General features: G+C 34.5%; 1 protein-coding gene across 1 annotated transcript in view; it reads right to left on the bottom strand.

The window, feature by feature from the left end:
* Positions 1-22,231, bottom strand: part of LOC124352940 (F-box only protein 11) — a 72,678-nt gene that overhangs the window by 31,648 nt on the left and 18,799 nt on the right. Inside the window, exons 2-5 of the mRNA XM_046802680.1 lie at positions 19,234-19,512; positions 16,888-17,047; positions 7,543-7,862; positions 5,848-6,072 (exon numbers count right to left, since the gene is read on the bottom strand). Of these exons, the coding sequence (XP_046658636.1) occupies positions 5,848-6,072; positions 7,543-7,862; positions 16,888-17,047; positions 19,234-19,512 (984 nt within the window). The remainder of the gene's footprint in view (positions 1-5,847; positions 6,073-7,542; positions 7,863-16,887; positions 17,048-19,233; positions 19,513-22,231) is intronic.

Raw genomic sequence — 22,231 nt, 5'->3', positions numbered from 1 at the left:
TCAAACCCGGATGCAACCTCCACCTTCTCTCATGCTCCGTGCGAATCCATTTCGAGACAACCCTAGAGGATTCACACCTTGGAACACCGCAGAACGGTTGAGGGCCCGTCATAATTGTCGCTGAGCCCTGGATGGCCAGGGCATCAGCTCTTTCGTTCCCAAGAATCCCCTCATGACCAGGAACCCAATAAACGGTTACATTGTTGATTCTGGCAAGGGAGGAAACGGCCTGATAGCAATCCCAAACCAGTTTGTATTTGATCACGCAAGAGTCCAGCGCCATCAGCGCTGCCTGACTGTCCGTGAAAATATTAATCGTCTTGCTCCTATATCGCAGACGAAGATTCTCACGAGCACATTTCATAATAGCTGCGACATCCGCTTGAAAGACTGTCGGATACGGACCCATAGGGACCACCAGCTCCCTATATGGTCTCACTCCCAGAATTCCAGCGCCTGTGCCGCTTTTTGTTTTAGAGCCGTCTGTGAACCATTCGAGCTCCACTGGTGGAAGAGGTTTCCTTCCCTCTGATATTACATATCAATAACTAAATAAATAAAATCATTATTTATAATAGTTCCAGCTTGTACTACTTTTTTCAAGTTCTTCTAATGAATACAGAACCAAATTAGTAAAATACTCATTTAGATAATAATGTGTTTATGTGGTTATTATTTTGTTCGAAATTAGTGAGATTCTTTTTGGAAACTTAACCCTTATAACGTCACAGACGCCGTACGGCGCATAGACAAACTATCTCCAAACGGCAAAGACGCGGGGTACTGCGCATCGACACAAAAACTGCGTCTATAGCAAATTTAAGTTCCTTTTAAATCCGATCAATGTCACTAACGGTATGCGTCAACCATGTGTGTGGGTTATTGAGATATGTCAAGCGTCAAAATATAGCTGTCGCGTTACATTGTTTGAAACAATAGACGCGGTGTCTAGACACTCTCCCGCCACACGGCACTGACGCCGTACAGCGCGCGGCGCTTTTGTTTGCAGTTTGACTTCTGGTAGTGCTTGTCTAACCATCGCTGAGTCGGTTTCCTTCGTCGTGTTTTCTATTTATATGGTTTTTTATTTATTTGTTAAAAGTATTGATATCTTAGTTTTAGTATTCATTTAGTGTTTTTAGTGTCATTTTAGTGTTTAGTGTCACCTATTTAGTGTTCAGGTACTTTGGGATTATACCGACAACACCAGTATGAAGAACACAAAAATATAAATTTATAGCTAAACAAACATTATAGAACGAAAAAAACAACTCTTTAATTACAAAAATTACAAACTTACAAGCATTTCCAGGCATTGTGATCGGTATTGTTGTCGCTGTTATCTTATCTTTCTCGATAATCCCGATTACGACAGGCCATGCGGCATCACATGATTTGCGCGGTACATAATTGCCTTTCCATTACAATTCAATTTATATTTCTGATCAGATCCTCTAGAATTTGATATTTTTACTGATAGGTACTATCTCGAGGGATGTTTTTCTTTCTTTGACATCAGCGAGAAGGCATGGCACTCGCATTTTGGGTGGCGGAGTATGATCAAGAATAAAAACAAGTTTTGAGTGTTTTTCAATAAAGAGTTTAGTTTTAGTTTGATCATGTTTGTTTTTATTGAATTTTTGTGTTTGGAGAAATGTAGAGGTAAAACACGGAAGTACAACAAAGCGATGCACCAGCTGAACGGGCGGCGAGACTCTGCAATCACGTTATCTACTAGACCGCTCGACTTTGACCTTTGTCTGAGGATGGGGAGGGGGGTTAGCGATAAGACAATTCCTGTTTTATATTGACGAAATATTGCTCTACGCTAATCTAGTAATCAGTAGAAGCAAAATGTCAAATAACGATTCATGTCTGGGTGTGGTCGGTATAATCCCAAAGTACCGTGTTCATTATTAGTGATAAATAACATGTCTCGTAAAATTGACGATCCTGAGTACAGTGACTTTATAATTTTAAAATTTTTACTTTTTTATACTTACCATAATTATAGAAAGAAAAAATAAAAATGAACTTTACACATTTAATTTTTTTTTTTTTTTTAATATTGTGCCGTTTGCTGGAAGTAGTGAAAAGATATACTGACGTTATAAGGGTTAATATCTACAACTATTTTTGTAAAAAGTTCAAGTCTGCTTTTTAGTAACAACTTCATACTTCAATATAGTTATACAGTTTTTAAACAGAATAGAAGAGAATTCTTAATTGGCATTGACATATTACAATGTGTTAAGTGTTATTATTATACAAAAGTATAATTTCTTTAAATATCACACATGTATTAAAATAGCAATTACTGAATATTTGCCATTTCAGAGAGAAATGCACAAATTCTCTTTCCTTTTCATTTATCTTAATATATACTCAATCCATTCTAGAGGTGTGTGTTTTTTATATATAAAAAAAAACAGTGCCAAGGGCAGCGCTGTGTGTGTGTGTGTGTGTGCGTTGCGTGTGCGTGTGTGTGTGTGCGTTGCGTGTGCGTGTGTGTGTGTGTGTGTGTGTGTGTGTGTGTGTGTGTGTTGGTGTTGGTGTTGGTGCTGTTCTTGTGTTTAGGGGCTGCTGATAACAAGACCCTAAACACATACTTCATTTCAGTACAACACAACTTCGTTTACCCAGACCTTATTTATCTGGAATTTCAGGTTATAAAGATTTAGTTTCACATGGTAGGAGTCCAAATCTTTAGTAAATATATTTTGTTGATTTTCAAGGATAATTTCTACTTTCAGAATAATGCTTGACAACATGAACACCAGACAGAACAGAACGGTTTCGAGTCCCAACATCAAACTTCCAAAAGGGTCAATCCAAGTTAATCCACATACAGATCACAATGATTCAGCTAGCCACTTATGATACATGACCTGCGGCTTGTGCAATAAGACTGATGTGAGGGGCACTACCGCCTAATAAAATCACGTTGATTTCATCCTTTGCTCAAGGAACTCCAGGTTGCTGTCAGTGTTTACCAGATGGGATTCTGCCTTAGAGGCCTTCAGGTATAATCCCATGGATGGTAGTTTGGCAGAACATACTGCTCAACAAAATGGTTGTCGGGGATTTCCACACAGAAAGTCCTAGAACGGTGTTTTGTTCCGTTTGCTGATGATCTGCGTTATTCCAAGCCTGTTGAAATTTCAGCTGTCGGCTTCTTAAGCCTCCTGAGTGCCGTAACCTATGTTGCAATTGAGGAAAGCAAGACTTATGTAGGCAACTGATACATCACACATATCCTCCTTGACTTCTTCGGGATCAGAGTAATGCTGTAACCGGACCAGCCATCGCAGCAGGGACTTGTGGGACAGCAGCGGGGGGCACTTAGTCAACTATTAGACTTTCAATAAACTTACTTGCAATGACAGGGCATACACCTTCGCACTGTGCAACATGTCTAGTACAATACGTAGGCATTCAACACGCACGTGTCAAACAAGTTCAAGAATATTTTCTTCAATACCTTGATGTTAACCTAGTGCAGGAAAGATGGTAGAGAGACTTGTCTTTTGCAACAACGCCCCCCTCCACCACCATGTTTTGGTTGTATTTTTGGATGACTATTGGTTTTACAATCTCTTTTCCACGAGAGTTTCAGACAGTCTTCTAGGTTTTTACTCAAAACCTACTACATGGACCTGTCCTTTCCTGTAGTAAGAAGGCTCCATGACATTCAATCTGACATCAGTCAACGATTTTGGCAAGCCTTTTGAGTTTTGAATGATGGTGCTGTCAAAAAAGTTGTCCTGTCCAGAGGCTCTTGGGCTAAAGGGAGCTTAGCGTAAAGATTGTCCATAAAAATTGATATTAAGACATCTTCCTCTCGTAAACATATCCTACAAAACCTTTTAGGTGAAAGGGCCAGCCTGTTCTAAAAACGTCCTTCCCGTTGTACACTGAAATACAAACAACATACATGAACTGGGGATCAACAATTTCAAACTTCTTAATGCCATACCTTGAATGTCGCTTAATTGGTATGTACACAATAAAATTACATCTATTCTTTATCCGTATCATGTTCTCGTCTATAATAAGGTTCTGAATTGGAACAAAATGCCTTACAAATGCAGTGCAACGTTTGCAATGAATTTAGAAATGGGAAAATTTTCTCCCGTGGATCTTGGTCAGGTCTCTCCTTGGAAGGCTCATTTCTAGATATCAAGTGGATGATTCTGCTCAGAGTCTCAAACCTTTTTTTAGGCTCATGGTATGGTGCATGAAGTGGAACATCAAGCTTGTTGGCCGTCTCTTCTTCTGGATAAGTTCTGCGGCATAAATGTTAGTTTCCTGAGCAACAACACTGAGGAATCCATCAGCTAGAACAACTTGAAGTACTCAAGTGGCTTGTGTTCGATGGGACAGTGACTTAGGCCAAGGTTTCTTATCTGAATTTCTATCTCTATGTCTGGCTCAGGTTTGGTGTAAACCCTGATCCAAGGAGCTGTGGTGGCTGGGCGGCCTACATCCTCCTATCCCTCAGATTCTGAGTCGAACTCTGAGGCAGCTGAGGCAGAGGTGGGATGATAGTCATCGGTTGAGATGAAGACAGGTTGAGGGGCTGCAGCTGAGGACATTTGGGCCAGAGTTACGAGAATCATCACTCTCGTAGTCTGTGGGGGAGTTTTAATATTCACTGCTTCCTGAAGAAAAGTCAACAATACTGTCTAAATCTAATAATGAGCTTACATCTTAGACATTCCAGGGTCTTCCAAACAGTTCCTCAGCTCTTCAGACAGCATAATTTTTCTCTATTTTCTTGAAGTTGTATACTAGTCTATAAAATCACAAATAGTAAATTACATATTATATAAATAATATGTAATTTACTTATTTATAGCCCATAAATAAGGCTATAAATACCTAAATGCTAAAATAATATGGTTACTGTTCCTATATACACTCCTAACTACACAACACAAAAACCAATGAAATCCACTTTATTGTACCACTAAACATTCAACTGTTATTTATATGCAAAACACTTTACGTATAATATAGAATAGTAATTGAGTTAAATTTCTAAGAGATATACTAATATTTTGTATGAATTATAAAACCCATGCACAAATACAATGAGAAAGGGCGAAGTGAGTGGAACTAATTTTTCTGCAAAGACCAAAACTGCAACGTCATTCTAAAATTACTCTGTTGTCATTGAACAATTTAAAAAACCAGTGCTGTGTTTGGCAACTCATCACCTTGAATTGCATCGATACTCGATTATTTATTATGCTACAACTAATGGCAATATACATTCATTGGCATTAAAGGAACGAAAATTAAAAACGGATATCCGTTGAATGGCAGTGGAAGTCTAAACCCTCAATACCATTCACGAACAACACCATTACTCATAATGGTGGTTTTTTACATAAACACAGCACATTCTCTGATGGGATTTCTGCTGCCCTATTCCCTTCTGCTTGCAGAAAACGAATAACACTGCTCAATCCACATTTGGCAGGAAATCAATACAGGCCATGTTTATGTCTCTGCAGCTCAGCACAAACTGGTTACTTAAATTCAGCAATGACAAATGTTGTGGAGAAGATGCGTGATCAACTAATGCACACACCACTGACCTGCTATTTGTTTAGCTGTCATGGCGTGAGACAGTGAGGTTAAAAAAATGGTTTAAATTGTAATCATACACTCTATACAACAAAGTTTATTAAAGACTGTCAATCTAGTAGCAGATAGATTTTTTAAGATGCCCAATGCATGTAAAATATTACATGTTGACAAAATAACAAAACTAATTTTAATTTTGTCAAGTACTAAAAGTTCTTAAATTAGAAGTTTGCATAACATGCATAATTAACCCACCAACTGAAGAGCTGCGGATGATACAATGATCAATCGTGGGACTACAATTCTCGCCAACTTCTAGACAGTAATGTTTGTTGTGTGGAACATTAGATGCTACGTCTGGCGAGAACTTTAACGTCAAGTGGCCGGCGTAAGCGTTCTTAGCACCCTCCACAAACATCACTGTGGATTCTGATTCTCTCTCTAGAATAACTGATTCTGCAACATTTCCTGGTGCAGCTCCTAGAACAACAAGACAAAATAAGAGAAAGAAGTTTAGATACTTTGTCTTAAACACTAACTGAAAACGTCCTTGGTAGTTTTGTAGCTCTTGAAATATTAACAGTACTGTCCTTATAAAGATTATGACACAATGTGGATCGAGCTGTTATAACAGGCAATCTGTAATAATCCCACATTTTTCACTATGAATATTCAATATGTGCATTGCTATTGAAAAATCCCAACACTTGTGAAGCCGATCTTGAACCATCTGAATCTTCAACAAAGATTTGGATTCAAGAATCGATTGAAGGAATTTGATAATCAAACCTGCATAGACTCGCTGTGTCACTAATTATCAGCAGTATACAAATTACTGAACGCTAAACGTGTTTTTTTACGTCCTTTGTGTTTGAAAAATTGTAAATAGATAGCATAGTTAACGAATTTCAGTACTTTTATAAATAGTATTTTGCTTGCAGTTAATATTTTTTATATTTACATTTTTATACTGAAGCGAGTGTGCTGCATATAATCGTGGACAATAACTTGATCGGTATTATACCTATTACCGATCCTGAAAATGAGGTTTTGTTATACTTTCTGTATAAAAATCCATTGACTGTAAAAATTATTCTAGTTTTATACATCATATTTTGCTTGCAGTTCTGTATTTACATAATTACATCGCCACAAGTCTGCTGCGTCTATTCACATGTGACAGCTGGTCGGCATTACACAAATTAGATTCTGATCGCAAAATCGTGGTTGTTTGTTTACTTAGTGTATGAAAACCATAGATAGATATTATAATTAACAAATTATCATGCTTTTGTCAATAATATTTTACTTTCCGTTCTTATTTTCTGTTTATATTCATGCAGTACAGCAAAGCTGCTGCGTCTATGCATGAACGTCATCTGCTCAACGGAAAACAAAAAGATGAGTGTTAAATTTTTGTTTATTTCTCAAATTATTGTAGTTGTCTAAATATTTCCTCCTACATAAAGTATATTATGTTTATATCTTAATAACTTTTATCATGACTAGGAGTGGTTTGAAATTTTTCAAATATTTTACATTAATGACTTAGTTTTTAAAATATAGCTATTTCTCTGAAGATTTAATAATTGCAGAAATCAAATTTTGGCTAAATCATACTTAGGATTAAAAATAGGATTCGAAATACGGGAATCAGTTTTTTAACATTTGTAATTGAAAATTTTGAATTCGCTCATCTCTAAAAGGAGGAAAGATATATATGAAAATCGTATAGTGATTATTGGATCTGCTTGTTGGGAGGCCACCAAGTGATATTGTCTACCTTCTAGGTTTTTCTAAATTGTGCTAAATTTGATAAACCAACTTATTTCTTTTCCAATAACATCACAGTAGAATGTTATATTTTTTCATACCTTTTGAAATACTTTTTTCTATTTTTAGCAACTGCTTACATTCACTGTGTTTGAGTATCGAGGTTACGGTACATACCAATTAGTGAAACATCGGAATCGATGACAAGAAACTCGCCCCGATAGGTACCAGCATGGAGGAAAATGAGCGCACTGCCAGCGAAACTGTCAACGTGTTCAAGCGCACCCTGTACTGTGTCAAAATGCGCAATGCGCCGACCCTGGTGCAGTGTGTTCTGGTAGCCTGGTCTCACGTGCACGCCACGGTAGAGATGTCTGAAACTCTCCTTCCATGGGTTGGCGTGTTCACTCTCTTCTGCCGGAACAAACTCAAACCGACACTGTGCAGGGTTGAACAGCGGCAGATCATACTCGTACACATTGTGATATAGTGTTTTCCTGTAACATAGGTTTACACATTTTTAATGGAAACAGTATGCAGTAAAGAACAATTTAAACCATTTACTATCTTAAAAATTACTAGTCCATTTTAATTATTGTAATCATATGTTTAATTGATTTGTATTAATTAAGCTTTGTTAATAAATAATTAATTCATATAAATATGAAGAGCTACAAATACAGGGTCATTCAGGTAGGGTTGCCGGCACTTTCTATGTCCAGAAATGCTTTGTTACTGAGTAACGGCCAACAAAAGATTTCACCCAAAATTTTTTAAATCTGGCTTTAGATTTATCTAGTGTTTACACTACAAAAGGGACCTATGTGCTAGGGATTTAAAGTTTTTAGCCCATCGAGAAGTAGGTTAGAATTTGTATATGTGAGTTAGTGAGTGATTTCACATGTTGTATAGTATATTAGTGAGGCATCTACAACTTAATTAGGTTATTTTTTGCCTTAATCAATCATATGATTATTTCTAAACATTTTTAAGACTTTATCTCTCACATGAAGTCAACTAAAATATTATAAAAATGGCTAACCAGATCTGTTAAAAGTTTTCATTTGTAAGACAAAATCCTGTAAATTTCGAATTACAAATATCAAAAGACCTAAAGAATTATAATTTATATAGATGGGTCATTCCATACCAAATCAACCAATGGTCTGAACCTTGACCTCTCAGATTTGTATGATGTTTTGTTTATGAGTGTTCTACCCACAAGAAATAGTTAAAATCCCAAAATTTCAAATTTTTTGGGCATTTCGTATTGAGTTACAGGCATTTAAAAAAGCCAAAAAAAATACAGTTTTCAGTCAATTTACGATTATTTAAAAATGACCTAGTTCCAAAACTATAGCAACTAGAGAGCTAAAATTTTGTAGCATTCTCTTCCTCTTGAAATTCCCTTCAATTAGATGTATCACATGACTATGTTACATACATTTACAAATTTTCAAAAATATTCAAAAAACATTTTTTTGAAATTCCTAAAATACGTTCCCTTGGATTTGATCAGGAAAAATATATGTATTGCCCATTATTATCATTGACTACATACATGCAAAGTTTCAGGATGGGGTGTAAATGGGTTCATATTTAAAACAATTTTTTCCTACTGGAATACCTGCCGGTTATGTGTGCGTGAGCTGCTTCTGCTACACATACTATTCTCGGGACCATATGAAACTGATATGAACCTAAATTATTTAAATAGCATACCTTTTTAAGACTCTGTTTAATTGAACTTGGTTTCTGAAAAATAATTCCTTTAACAAACTTTTAACAACATTGTAAAATATAATAAATAGCAAGTACAAAAATGAAAAATATATAGGCTTGTACATGTAATTTTATATATATATATATATATATATATATATATATATATATATATATATATAGTTTATAATAATATATATTATTATGAATTTGTGTATAAAACCAGCCACATGCCAAAATGCATTCATAGAGAAACATGTGGCAACCTGAAATGACAACTTGCTTTGCAGTGCCCAGTCAGTTGTTTTCATGTCACAACTTGATTTGCTGTGCCCATCAGTCAGTAGTTTTTCCATGTTACAACTTGCTTTTCAGTGCACCAGACAAGCCAGTTGCCTGAATGTCTTGGTTGTGTAAACATCTCAGCACATTTTTAATCTTGTATTATTATTTGTTCAGTCTTAGTTATAAAAAGTGTACATTAATACTGTTTTTAAAACTTATCTTAGTGTACAGTATATAGTTACAAGTGATTTGGGTGTGTGTTTTTTTTATTGGTGCCAATAAAATTGCAAATAATAATGTGAAGCAGTACTTACCTCTACAAATATTTATAAATAATTATACATACACAGCAAAATAAAACACATTTAGCAAAACATTTTTTAAACTAAAAAATTCTCTAGTTAAAAAAATATTAATAATATTAACTTGCATTTAAAAAAAAAGAACTTTTTATAACTAAAATGGCATCTCAAAAGAACTGGGCAGTTATTTCTACAAAATGTTTGCAACCCTTTTAAAACTGATAAACATAAGAAAATGTGTGCAAAATCGCTACGAAATGTAACAGACTGGATGTGTTTCTTTAGATTTAGGAATTATTAGTGGCATGAAAATTTGTGATACATGTCGGAAAAAAGATTTATGACTCTTACAAAAGACAGATGAAGAGGTTTTGCAAACTACTGGAACTTCAAATTTGGATGAATCTTTTACTGATCCACAATCCTCTTTAGATTATTTAAATAAATCACTGGAACTAATCGGCGAGTCACCCCTTAAGAAGAAAAAGTTTAATGTACCTAGCTACACAAAAAAGAAATTGGATAAAATTAAAGTTAGCTTAGAAAAGAACTTATTGCCAGAGTCAAGCCAACAGGAAGTTGTTGAGCTTATTGAAGAGTCAGAAATAGAGATGTTGCAACAGCTTAAAGAAAAATTTGCCAGTACAAATAAAGAAGTGAAAAAATACCAATTTTGTTTTATTTTACCTAAAAGCTGGAGTTTGTCAAAAAATTGAAGAATTTGAAGTTACAAACTACATGGCTAGAACAGCTAAAAAAGTTGGTACAAGAAAGGGATTCTTTCAACCCCTAACCCAAAACCTGGAAGAACTCTTATGAAGTTACCGCTGAATCTGTAAAATTTTTTATAATTCTGATGAAGTTAGCAGATTGATGCCAGGGAAAAAAGATTATGTAACAATCAGAAATAAAGAAGGAAAACTCCAGATAAAAAAAAGATTGGTTTTTGGCCAATTTGCGTGAAATATACCAGTTGTTCAAGGAAAAATTCCCAGAAAACAAAATTGGTTTCTCAAAATTTTGTGACTTAAAAAGCCAAAAAACTGCATTTTGGCTGGGAAAAGTGGGACACACACTGTATGTGTATGTACCTTGCACCAAAACATTAAGCTGATGATGAATTGGAGCAAAAATGCAAGATTTGAAATTTGATGATGAAACTACTCTAAAATCGTATCATTTCCTGCCTGGCCAAGATTATGTACAATCCACCTTCTCAGCAATTGTTACATGGATGTGTGTAAAAGAATGCCCTGGTATTACTAAATTAAAAGAACTATTGACTATCACATTTAATGATGAAATGATTGATGAAGTCACCTTTAAAAGGTGGGTAACTGTGGATAGGTGTTTGATGGAAACTGTAGTCAAAAGTACGGATGATTTTATTGATGATTTTTTTGGAAAAACTTATGAAACTCAAAACTCATTCATTTATAGCCAACCAACAGAAAGAATACTACAGTGAAATAAAGGTAAATTTGACTGAAGGTCACGTGGTAGTAAATTGTGATTTTGCTGAAAATTATCGTTTGATGTACAAGATGAAATACAATCCTTCCATTGGACCACATCCCAAGCAACACCTTGCACCCTTTTATCATTTTATTACAAATGGGAGGGAAAATTGAAACACTTACAGTATGTTTTTATCTCAGAATGCTTAGAACATAATACAGTAGCCTTCTACTACGTCTTTCAGAAAAAACTCTTAGAAGTCTTAAAAGAAAGATTGCCTTTTTACGCTCAAGAAGTTCACATACTTTTCTGACGGCAGCGCTGCACAGTACAAGAACAAAGAAAAACTTCTACAACTTGTGTTTTACACAATGCAGATTTCAATGTGGAGGCAGAGTGGCAATTCTTCGCAACATCCCATGCAAGAGTGAATGCGACGGCCTTGGCGGAACTGTTAAGCGGCTAGCTGCTAAAGCCAGCTTACAAAGACCGTATGACCAACAAATCCCTCACACCTAAACAACTATATGATTTTGCTGTGACAAATATAAGAAGCATTGATTTCAGTACTCCACGATAGAGGACTACCAAGAGACCGAAGAATTGTTGCTGCCTCGATATAGTGAAGTAAAAGCAATCACAGGCACACAAAAGTTTCATTCGTTTTAACCCCATACAGAAAATCAAATTAATGTCAAGCCTTACTATTTTAGCTTTGAATTGGATCCTTTGAATGTGTGACAACCGTAAAGCTAATAACCCCAACTGATTTGGAAAAAATTCATGGCGGATTTGTGACTGTGGCATATGATGACTCTTGGTGGCTTGGGTGCATTGAAAAGAAAACTAATGACATTTACAAAAAATTAATTTTTTGCACCCAAAAGGTTCAGCACATTCTTTTTTTTATTCCACAGCCAAGAGATATACTTGATGTGCCAGGAAATACGCTCTTGCAAACAGTGGACCCAACGACAGCATCCGGAAGAACATATTCTTTGACACCTGAAGAAATGAAGAGCTCTTCTAAAGCTATGGAAATTTAATCTCACAAGATTAAGAAGAATTAATGTAAAGTAGTGTTCCCATATCAGTAATAAAGAGTGTAACCGTGTACTATGTAAATACTTTCATTACATAAATATTTAAAATTCTAAAAAAATACAGGAGTTAGTAATAACATGAATGTGTGGCCTACATAACTATTATATTGTTATTTTTAAATAAAGAAAAAAAACTGCAAAAGATACAACCTAGTATTTCAGTCACAGAATAAATTGGTTCATGTTTGAGCAAAGAAGACAAACAAACAATAGGTAAGTGGGTGTTAGGCATATACACATTTTTCATTATATATATTTTTTTTATTATTTTTGTTTTAAAACCCTTTAAAAATATATTTTTAAAGGAATGATTTTAGCAGTTATCAAAATAACTTTAAAAAAGTTCAACTAAACAGAGTCTTAAAAAGGTATGCTATTTAAATAATTTAGGTTCATATCAGTTTCATATGTCCCGAGAATAGTATGTGTAGCCCAGAAGCAGCTCACGCACACATAACCGGCAGGTATTCCAGTAGGAAAAAATTGTTTTAAATATGAACCCATTTACACCCCATCCTGAAACTTTGCATGTATGTAGTCAATGATAATGAGCAATACATATATTTTTCCTGATCAAATCCAAGGGAACGTATTTTAGGAATTTCAAAAAATGTTTTTTGAATATTTTTGAAAATTTGTAAATGTATGTAACATAGTCATGTGATACATCTAATTGAAGGGAATTTCAAGAGGAAGAGAATGCTACAAATTTTAGCTCTCTAGGTGCTATAGTTTTGGAACTAGGTCATTTTTAAATAATCGTAAATTGACTGAAAACTGTATTTTTTTGCTTTTTAAATGCCTGTAACTCAAAAACGAAAAGCCCAAAAAATTTGAAATTTTGGATTTTAACTATTTCTTGTGGGTAGAACACATAAACAAAAAATCATACAAATCTGAGAGGTCAAGGTTCAAATCATAGATCACACATCTTGTGACTATATTAACTCTACAAGAATACCGCCTATAAGACCTTCACTGCTGCCCCATATACCAGGATCTATTGATATAATACACAACACAAAAACCAATGAAATCCACTTTATTGTACCACTAAACATTCAACTGTTATTTATATGCAAAACACAGCATAAATAACACATATGGATAATTAAGTTCTTTGTTGGTCAGAAGAGAGACCAACTACTTTAATCGTGATTGTGCACCATACGGTACAAATAATTTAAAACAAATCAATTATTTGCTCAACCGTACTGTTGCAGTATAATCAGCAATTGATTCTATTTAAATGAACTATCAATGCGATTGTTTTCGTTCGGAATAAAAACATTAGAAGTTAGTTTGGTGTGATTTTGTATATTATAGAAACAATAGAAGGTTTGGTAGATTATAGAAACAGTGTTGTTGCTAAAGAACAAAATAACCCCAGAATCCACAAAAATACAGTCCTTAATTATACTAACTACTTAATAATACTTAATTACTTATAAATGATATGAGTGGAAGTTGTGATATTTTTACCTACGAGATGAATCTTTTGTTCATACTTACAATATATCTGAAAATTATCACTTTCTGACTATCACAGTACTAGATAATGACTAATAGCTGCCTACAGATAGAATATTTTATTGGAAACGTAATAATTTGATAGCAATTACAAATGATTCAATAAATTCCAAAAGAACGAAATGTTTTCCTATATGGGGAAAGATAGGGGGAGTATAAATAGATCTTTTATCATTTATTTGTAGAGCTCACTTATATTCAAAGAAGACAATCAAAGCATCTAAATTTCCTGCCATTCCATTTGGTATAATAGAAAAGTATTTAACACACCATCAACACTGTGTGTGTGCTTGGCATATGATCCTTGTTCACTTCTCTTTTCTCTCCTTTTTCCCTTTGCACAATAAGTGTTCAGGAAAAATAGAGGATTGCATATTTAAACATGACTGGTGCACTGCTTGCCTTATGGGAGCTGTCTTGTCCTCAGAATCCAGATAAATAAAGTACTAGAAGTTAAATACCCTTTTCATTATCAAGTTTTTGAATTTCTGTTTCTACACTAATGAAAGGTTGTTAGTGTAGAATATGAAGTCAATACCTAAAAAATTAGCTAATATATCAATCCTTAGCTATTAGTCAATAACTAAGCCAAAACATTATGATCTTAAAACTCCTAAAGATGAGATAAAATCCTTGAAATCTTGTGTGATGAAATTCATGAAATAGTAACTTTAACGAATGGTTGTACTGAACGGCATACCAAAATTTCAGGTTACAAATCTTTGCATGTTTAATTAATTTTAGGAATTACTTCTTTATGAGTAGCTCTGCAATTTTGCAAAGAATTTAATTTCCTGAATAGGAGGACATCATAACCATAAAGAAGTATTTCATTGAGTGTGCAATACACTTAGATTAACAATAGAACAAAAATGGTACCTGCATTTAATGTATTGTCAAATATTCAAGGAGATTAACAAACTGTGAAAACATAAAGCTAGGGCCAAGGAGTAAGCTAAGGAACAGACTGATAACATATATTAAAGCTGTTTCACAAATATGCATCATGCTCAGAGCCTGATGAGAGTTGGATTCTGAAAATCCTGATAGAAATCATGCCATCCAATTCACTAAAGAGGATATTTTTTGTAATGACGTTTATAGAGATTGAAGAAGAATTTGAAGCTGACATTTGAAGAATAACATTGAGCCAGACCTTCTCATCCAGCAATTATGACAAAACAGGAACCATAAACAGAGTATAGTAGAGAAAGACGAAAACATAGTTTGTTTTTTTTCATACTTCAAAAGACAACACCAGTAGCACAGCTACTTTTAACCTTTTCTGATCTATTTGTTCCCCACCGGGTTGACTCACCAGGTCTAATTAATTTCATCTGAATATGCCTATATTTCAATATCCCATATGTATAAATCACTAAACCAATAAATTGTGATAAATTTTTTTCTGGGAAGAACCTCGTACCATTGTTGTTAAAAGTTAAATAATGCAAAATAAAATTTGTATCCATTATTTTTTTTTATAAAGTAAAGATACATTTTTTTCATTTTTTTACCTACTTTATTTCTTTCTGAGTCAAAACTGTAAGGAATATGAAGTATTAGTCATGTTCTAAATACTTAGATAATTAAGTTCATAGCCTATGAACATGCCATTTGAAAATAAAAATGTATGTTCAATGTATTTTATTCAGTAAAATACCTCCATTTTAGCTTATGAAAGAATGTAGTACTAATTACATTTATAAACTGTAGAAGTGTTTATGTGCTCTTTAAATAAAGTAGACCACTTGAAACATTGTTCGGCCTACATAAATTACTTGAGGTCTTGTTCAATATATCAGTATAATGGTAAAAAAAATAAAAAATAATAAGTCGTTACTATAACAATGGGTTATTGACAGTAGTACACAAAATTAAAAATTAAAAAAAAATTTACTGTTTGAACCTAATTACAAAATATAAACATCATCCCACAGTTATATTTAGGCTTAGGCCTAAGTAATTTGTAGTTTTTTGTTGTATGATACTTGTCCAAACACAACTTAGGATAAAATCCAGGTTTGCATGGACCTAACCCTAACCCTACCTGGTGCTGAAGGGTTCAGCCTTGTCATCTAAATCACAATCACTTACTACACTTTTTGCACATCAAAAATAGCAAAATTAGGATCAATATCATCGTCACTATCAAAATAAAACAGTGCATCCTCAATGTCTTCATTGTGCAAAACAATTTTGTATCACCCTGTATGATGGTAGCAATGGCCTCAGCTCGATGACGCCATTTCAGTTGAAAATGAAAACCCACTTTACATGTGTATTAGTAGACAACTAAATAATCATAACACATCTATCTATTCCTAAGTAAACAAATAATTCAAAACAAATGTTTAATCAAACAGCAGCTGACGCTACAAGATATTGGTCAGCTTAAAATAAACACTACGCTTCGTAATAATGCACAAAGTGAAACCACATGAAGATAACTTGTGTCTGTTCATTTAAAACTCTTTCACAACACCTACATAGATGTTACAACGAACAAATATGAGTCCGAATGACTTTGGTTAGATATTCACACGTTACAACAGGTGTCAGACAGAGTCCGGTCTTGGACCAGAACGGTTGAGATAGAAATGTCGGACTGAGTTCGCCTATGGACCCTAAAAAGTTAAAGTGAATGAAAATAGGTCTTTCATTAAATTATGAAATGATTGGCATATTACATAACCACAACTTGGTATAGTAATGTATCAGCTTGTAAAAACGATTTCTCAACTTTACTTTTTTAAGCCTGCAATAATTATGTAGAATTAGTTGTATCATATAATATTGGGTTCTTTTACCCGTACTTATGATAATATGATTTATTATAATATTTTAAACACTATTATTCAATTAATTAATTTTTATGTCAGCTTACAGTCTTTTAATTGATGTAAAATTTTTGTCCTGACCATAACATGTATATATTTATAAACTCCACTAAAATTGCTATACCTGTTTGCTGTATTAACCTAAAAATTTAAATATGTTACAATATAAAATATAAATAAGTTTATAAAAATGGTTCATGATAGCTGAATGTTATGAACAGACTTCTACTGACGGCAGTGTGAGCTGTAAGACATTAAAAGTTGCCAAATAGAAACACTCACCACAGTTCGTTGTCATTGGAGATGCCATGGAAGCGCTTGCAGACCTGACTGACACGACAGAGGTCCTGTTCCAGCAGATAGCTGAATATCGTAAGCAGAACCTCATCAGGTAGTTCGTATTGGAGGTAGTGAGCAGCTGGTGTACCACATCCTGAGACATCTGCAATCATAAAGTAATTCAGTATTTAAATTCTGTTGTTTTACTACTAATTAAATAATCACATCTAACGTATGTGCTGAATTTGTATGTAACTTTTTTCCTCATAGTTAATTATTGTATTAATTTTTTATTGTACTTTGTCACCCATTGTAAGAATATAGACTAATAATGAAGTTAGAATTGTGTTCCCCTTTTAGATATAAGCAATAAATAGCCCTTATAAAGTATCAGTTAAAAGTTTTGGGGGAAATATATAGCAGTTGCCCGCAGCTTCACACGCAATTTCCTATTGAAAAACAGTACACTATATTCATGTATTCTTTTTCTATTACATTCTAAACACTCTGAGATAATTGATACCCGTTCCTTCGTGAGCCTCTTGGGTGATTATGAAGGTGTGTACCATATTTCCTGCCTCTATCTTTCGTGGTTTTTGATAGGTGTTGATAAGTTATTCAGTACAATTAATTTATATAGATGAATCTCGATAAACTAATTTAGTTATAAAGAATAAAATTAGGTCTGTTAAAATTAATTTTCAGTCTAAGAATTTCCAGTATTATTGTGATTTGCCTTATGCTCCAATCAAGAAAATGTATCAACGAAAACCAATTTCAATCATAAAGCGTCTTCTTTCGGCTCTTTTCATTTACCTTCAATCTAACCAAATTCGATTACCTATGTGCAAACATTCACGGCTTTGTACAATGGTTTTTGTAACAGCGTTTAATAGTATTTTCATTGCATTAGACAGTTTATTGATCATTGGTGCAATCTAAATTTTAAATTAGGTAATAACTTCGTCTTTGCAATCTGTATTACATGATTGATCAAACCCTTTACAATAATAGTTTTCTATATTTTAAATGTAAACAAATGTTTCTGCCTCTTTGATGAACTTCAGCTGAAAGTATTAACAGATGTTAAGAATCAGTTAACTTTGTATTACGTGTCATAGCGCAGTATGCTGGATCCAATGTAAAACATTCCAAAATCAACAACAATTTAATTTATAAATAAAAAAATAAACAATTTAAATTGGACCAAATCGTAAATCTAAACCATTCTCGAATCCACCTGAAGACACACACAAAGTGTCATGAAAATTGGTCCAGCCGTTCAAAGTGGAGTTCAGTGACATACACACGCACACAAGAAATATATATATATATTTCTTAGAAGAGAATCTGTGACAAACAGAAGTTTTAAGTGTACCTGATTGTAATAACCCTCCTTGTGGCAGTTATTTGTGACTATTGGCAAGCCTTTTTTTTAATTGTTTTGTAAGAGCCTCTTTAAAAAAGGTTTCTACAATTCCAGTAACATATAATCAATTTCAGGGCATTTATATTGATTTTTACTCACTTTTTACAAATTACTCCTACTTTTACAATTAGTATACTATTCCTATGTCCATAATAAACATTTGGGAATTGCCCTTTAATGAAAGCTCATCACAAAAGATAATGTAAAATTTTAACGAGTCATAAACACAGTGAATAGATAGGCAAATGAAGATTTTTTTTATCTTGTGTGGGAGTAAAAAATCAAGGGCTATAAAGGAAGCGGTTAATAAAGAAACAGGAAAGGTAGGGAAACAGAAGGGAAAATGACCATTGTTGGAAAAAATGGGGACTCATTTGAAACTCATACGAATTTGCAAATAAATTTCAACAATTTTTCATCACAGTTTCAGGATCTCTTCAGCTTATGTAGCTTAATCTATTGAATATTTTACAACCATAAAAATATCATTCCCAGCTACCTTGTTCCTTTTTCAAATTAATTCTGACAAAGTCCATATAAAGGCTTTTTACCAACAGTCAATTGGTGGCTATGACAGTGTTCCCACATCCATGGCAAAGCCCTAAGCTGATTTGATAACTAAACAGCTGAAAGAATTATTTATAATGATTCTTATAAATCCAGATTTTTACATACATTTTAAACAAATATTTTTATTAAATAAAATTTTAAGAAAAATTAAGAAAGAAACATGACCAATTATGGTCCATAAGCAATCTTTGTAATAGATCATATAAAGAAATCAAATGCATTTTTACAAAATATTTGGCTTCATGGCTCTGAATATATTGGTTTGAAATTACCAATTATGCAAGAGACATTTTAAATTTTGTTGTATTTTTTTCATTTTGCTTAATGTACTCTATATTCTTAATTCTTACTTTCACTGGTAGCCGAACAACTGCGACGGGGACGTTTGCGTGCGGGCAGCATGGTGTAAGCATGGGTGTAGCTGGCAGGGGGAGAGCTAGTGGAGGGGTAGGGCGGTGACTTGCGACGTAAGTCATATGGGGGATGGTGACAAGGCGGAGGAGCCGAAGGAGAGCTGGCACCACTGCTACTGGAGGTGGATGCACCACTTGTACTGGCACTGGCTGGATGTGCGTTCATCATCTCGTTGGCATTGGGCATAGGCGGGCATGGTGGTTCACATGGTTCCACTGCAACATGGTCAAGCCTAATTATAAATAAATAAGCATTGAATCAGTTTAGGAGAAGACTCACTTGTCTTTGATAATTTCCTATTTCCGATATTCTACCACTTAACAACCAATTTTCTAAAAATATAGCATTTTACCCAACATTTAATATTAAAATATTACTACAGTGTTACTAAAAAATGTTACTCTTAATTGTTAATGTTCTTTTGTTTCATCGATATTATTCGGGGAAAGAAATCATCCCATTTTACCTCCCCTCTCAAGCATATCAATGTAGAAATGAGGTTAGAATCCAAGGAGACTGCTGTACACATAATTTGTGACTATGAAGTGATTGCCTGATCAGGTGGAGACACGTGCACAGGGAATTTCTGAAACCTGTGGAAGTGGGATTTTTAGCTCCTAAGGACATCTTGAGATTATAAAGAGCCTCAAGATGACACGAGTTGTCTAGATTTCAGGGTTGTCACAACAAATCACCACGGTCATAGTGATGGGTGCATTATCTTGCTCTTTCAACTCTTTAGTATTGTATTGTATTGTATCATAAAAGTCAGTTCGCTTGAGACATTGTGTGGACAGACAAAAAATGCAGATCAATTAAATATTTTCTCCTTTGAGCGTTAGGCATTGCTAATGCTCAGCCAATTATATTTACATACAATTTTAATTGTAGTGAACTATTTCCTACCCAGAACTGTCAACTTCAATAATTCCATTATTAAATAAATGGTTTATTATTCTGCCACTTTCGCTCTCACAATACCATACATTGAATTTGAAATACCTTCCCTCCTATACCATCTTCTCACAAAACTAACTATTAATCAAGTAATTTGTACTGCCAGTTCCCAGTTTTCCTCCCCATTGGTACATTAGATGAATGAGTTTTGAATCTTCCCCATACCTCTCAGTCTCACCATCTTTATTAATAATCAAGTGATTTATGCTACAATGTCTTAGCTTTCCTTCCTGTCTTATGCCAATGTGTCTCTTATTTCAATTATTAACTATTTGGACATTTTACCGCTTAAAACTAATCAAAGAAAAAGAAGAAAACCTGGTAAGTAATTCTCTTCCTATTGACCTTTATTTATACCTTTCAGTAATGACTGGAAAGTTTCTCAAGCACTTGTTGCTACACAGGTTGAAAGAAGATACGAGAGAATAGAGGGAGTGACAGGAAATCACTTACGGTTACGAGAAGGATACTTTATGGTTGATGTAATCCGAAAAGTAACACTGTTTATCGGGCATGAAATGTCACAGGCTAGTTATTCTGTTCTTTTTCTATTTCAGTTGTTCTGTTCTCAATATTTGGATTGTGTTTAACTGTGGATATTGATATAGTATCTAGACTTGTCAAAAGCGAAAGATCAGTGCTTACTATCAAAGAATAATGTAGAATAGCAGGACAAAAATCATTTTGGAGACTGAACAAATTTGTGAGGAGCTTGTAGTTGTAGCTGGAATCTACAGGGACATACGAGGTGTGATCAAAAAGTTCCAGGACTGAATTTTTATATATTTATTCATACAACATACAAGTTATCCGAATTTGTCTCCTTCAAAGTACTCCCCTGGGAAGCTACACACTTTTCCCACCGGTGTTTCCACTGATCAAAGGCCCCAGAAAACTCTTCTTTTGTAAAGGTGTTTAGCAGCTCCGTCGTTTTTTCTTTAATTTCATCAACTGTTTGAAATCTTCGTCCTTTCAGGGGTCTCTTGAGCTTCGGGAAGAGAAAAAAGTCTGCAGGAGCCAGGTCAGGTGAGTAGGGGGGCTGGGGAATGACAGTCATTGCGTTTCTTACACAAAAGTCACGGATAACTAATGCAGAGTGAACAGGAGCATTGTCATGGTGAAGGACCCAATCACCACTTTGCCACAGCTCAGGTCTCTTTCTTCTCACAGCATTACGCAATTTTCTGAGGGTTTCAAGATAAACAAAACGATTGATTGTTTGACCTTGTGGAAGGAATTCATAGTAGACGACACCTTTACAGTCAAAGAAAACCGTAAGCATGACCTTCACATTTGATTTGACTTGACGTGCTTTCTTGGGTCTTGGAGAGCCTTTTGATGTCCATTGTGATGATTGGGCTTTTGTTTCCACATCGTAACCAAAAACCCATGTCTCGTCTCCCGTAATGACATGATGCAAGAAGCTTTCGTTGTCATTTGCCTTTTGAAGAAGTTCCTCAGAAACATGAATTCGGTGTTGTTTTTGGTCTTTAGTCAACAGTTTTGGCACAAACTTTGCTGCAACACGACGCATTTGAAGTTTTTCAGTTTAAATTTCCTGACATGACCCAAATGAAATGTTACACTCTTCTGCCATTTCACGGATTGTTAGTCGACGGTCTGATCGTACGAGAGCGTTCACTTTAGCAACATTGTCATCATTGATTGACGTTGAAGGGCGTCCGGAACGAGCATCGTCGTCTGTGGGTGTTCGGCCATCTTTAAACCTCTTGAACCACTGATGGCAGCATGATCGGCTTAGGCATTCTTCACCAAAAGCCTCTTGTAACATCAAAAAGGTTTCAGAAAACGTTTTGTTCAGTTTCACACAAAACTTCACACAAACACGTTGCTCTTCTTTCACATTCATTTTCATTAAACAAAAAAATAGCCAAACTCTATAAAACTACTCTCAAACAAACTGTGCTAATGTTACTTTCAGTGATGTTATGATTGATCTGTAAACACAGCTGTGTT

This window comes from Homalodisca vitripennis, chromosome 1 (genome assembly GCF_021130785.1).
Source record: "Homalodisca vitripennis isolate AUS2020 chromosome 1, UT_GWSS_2.1, whole genome shotgun sequence".
Classification (NCBI taxonomy): Eukaryota; Metazoa; Arthropoda; class Insecta; order Hemiptera; family Cicadellidae; genus Homalodisca; species Homalodisca vitripennis.
This window is presented reverse-complemented; position numbering and strand designations above follow the sequence as displayed.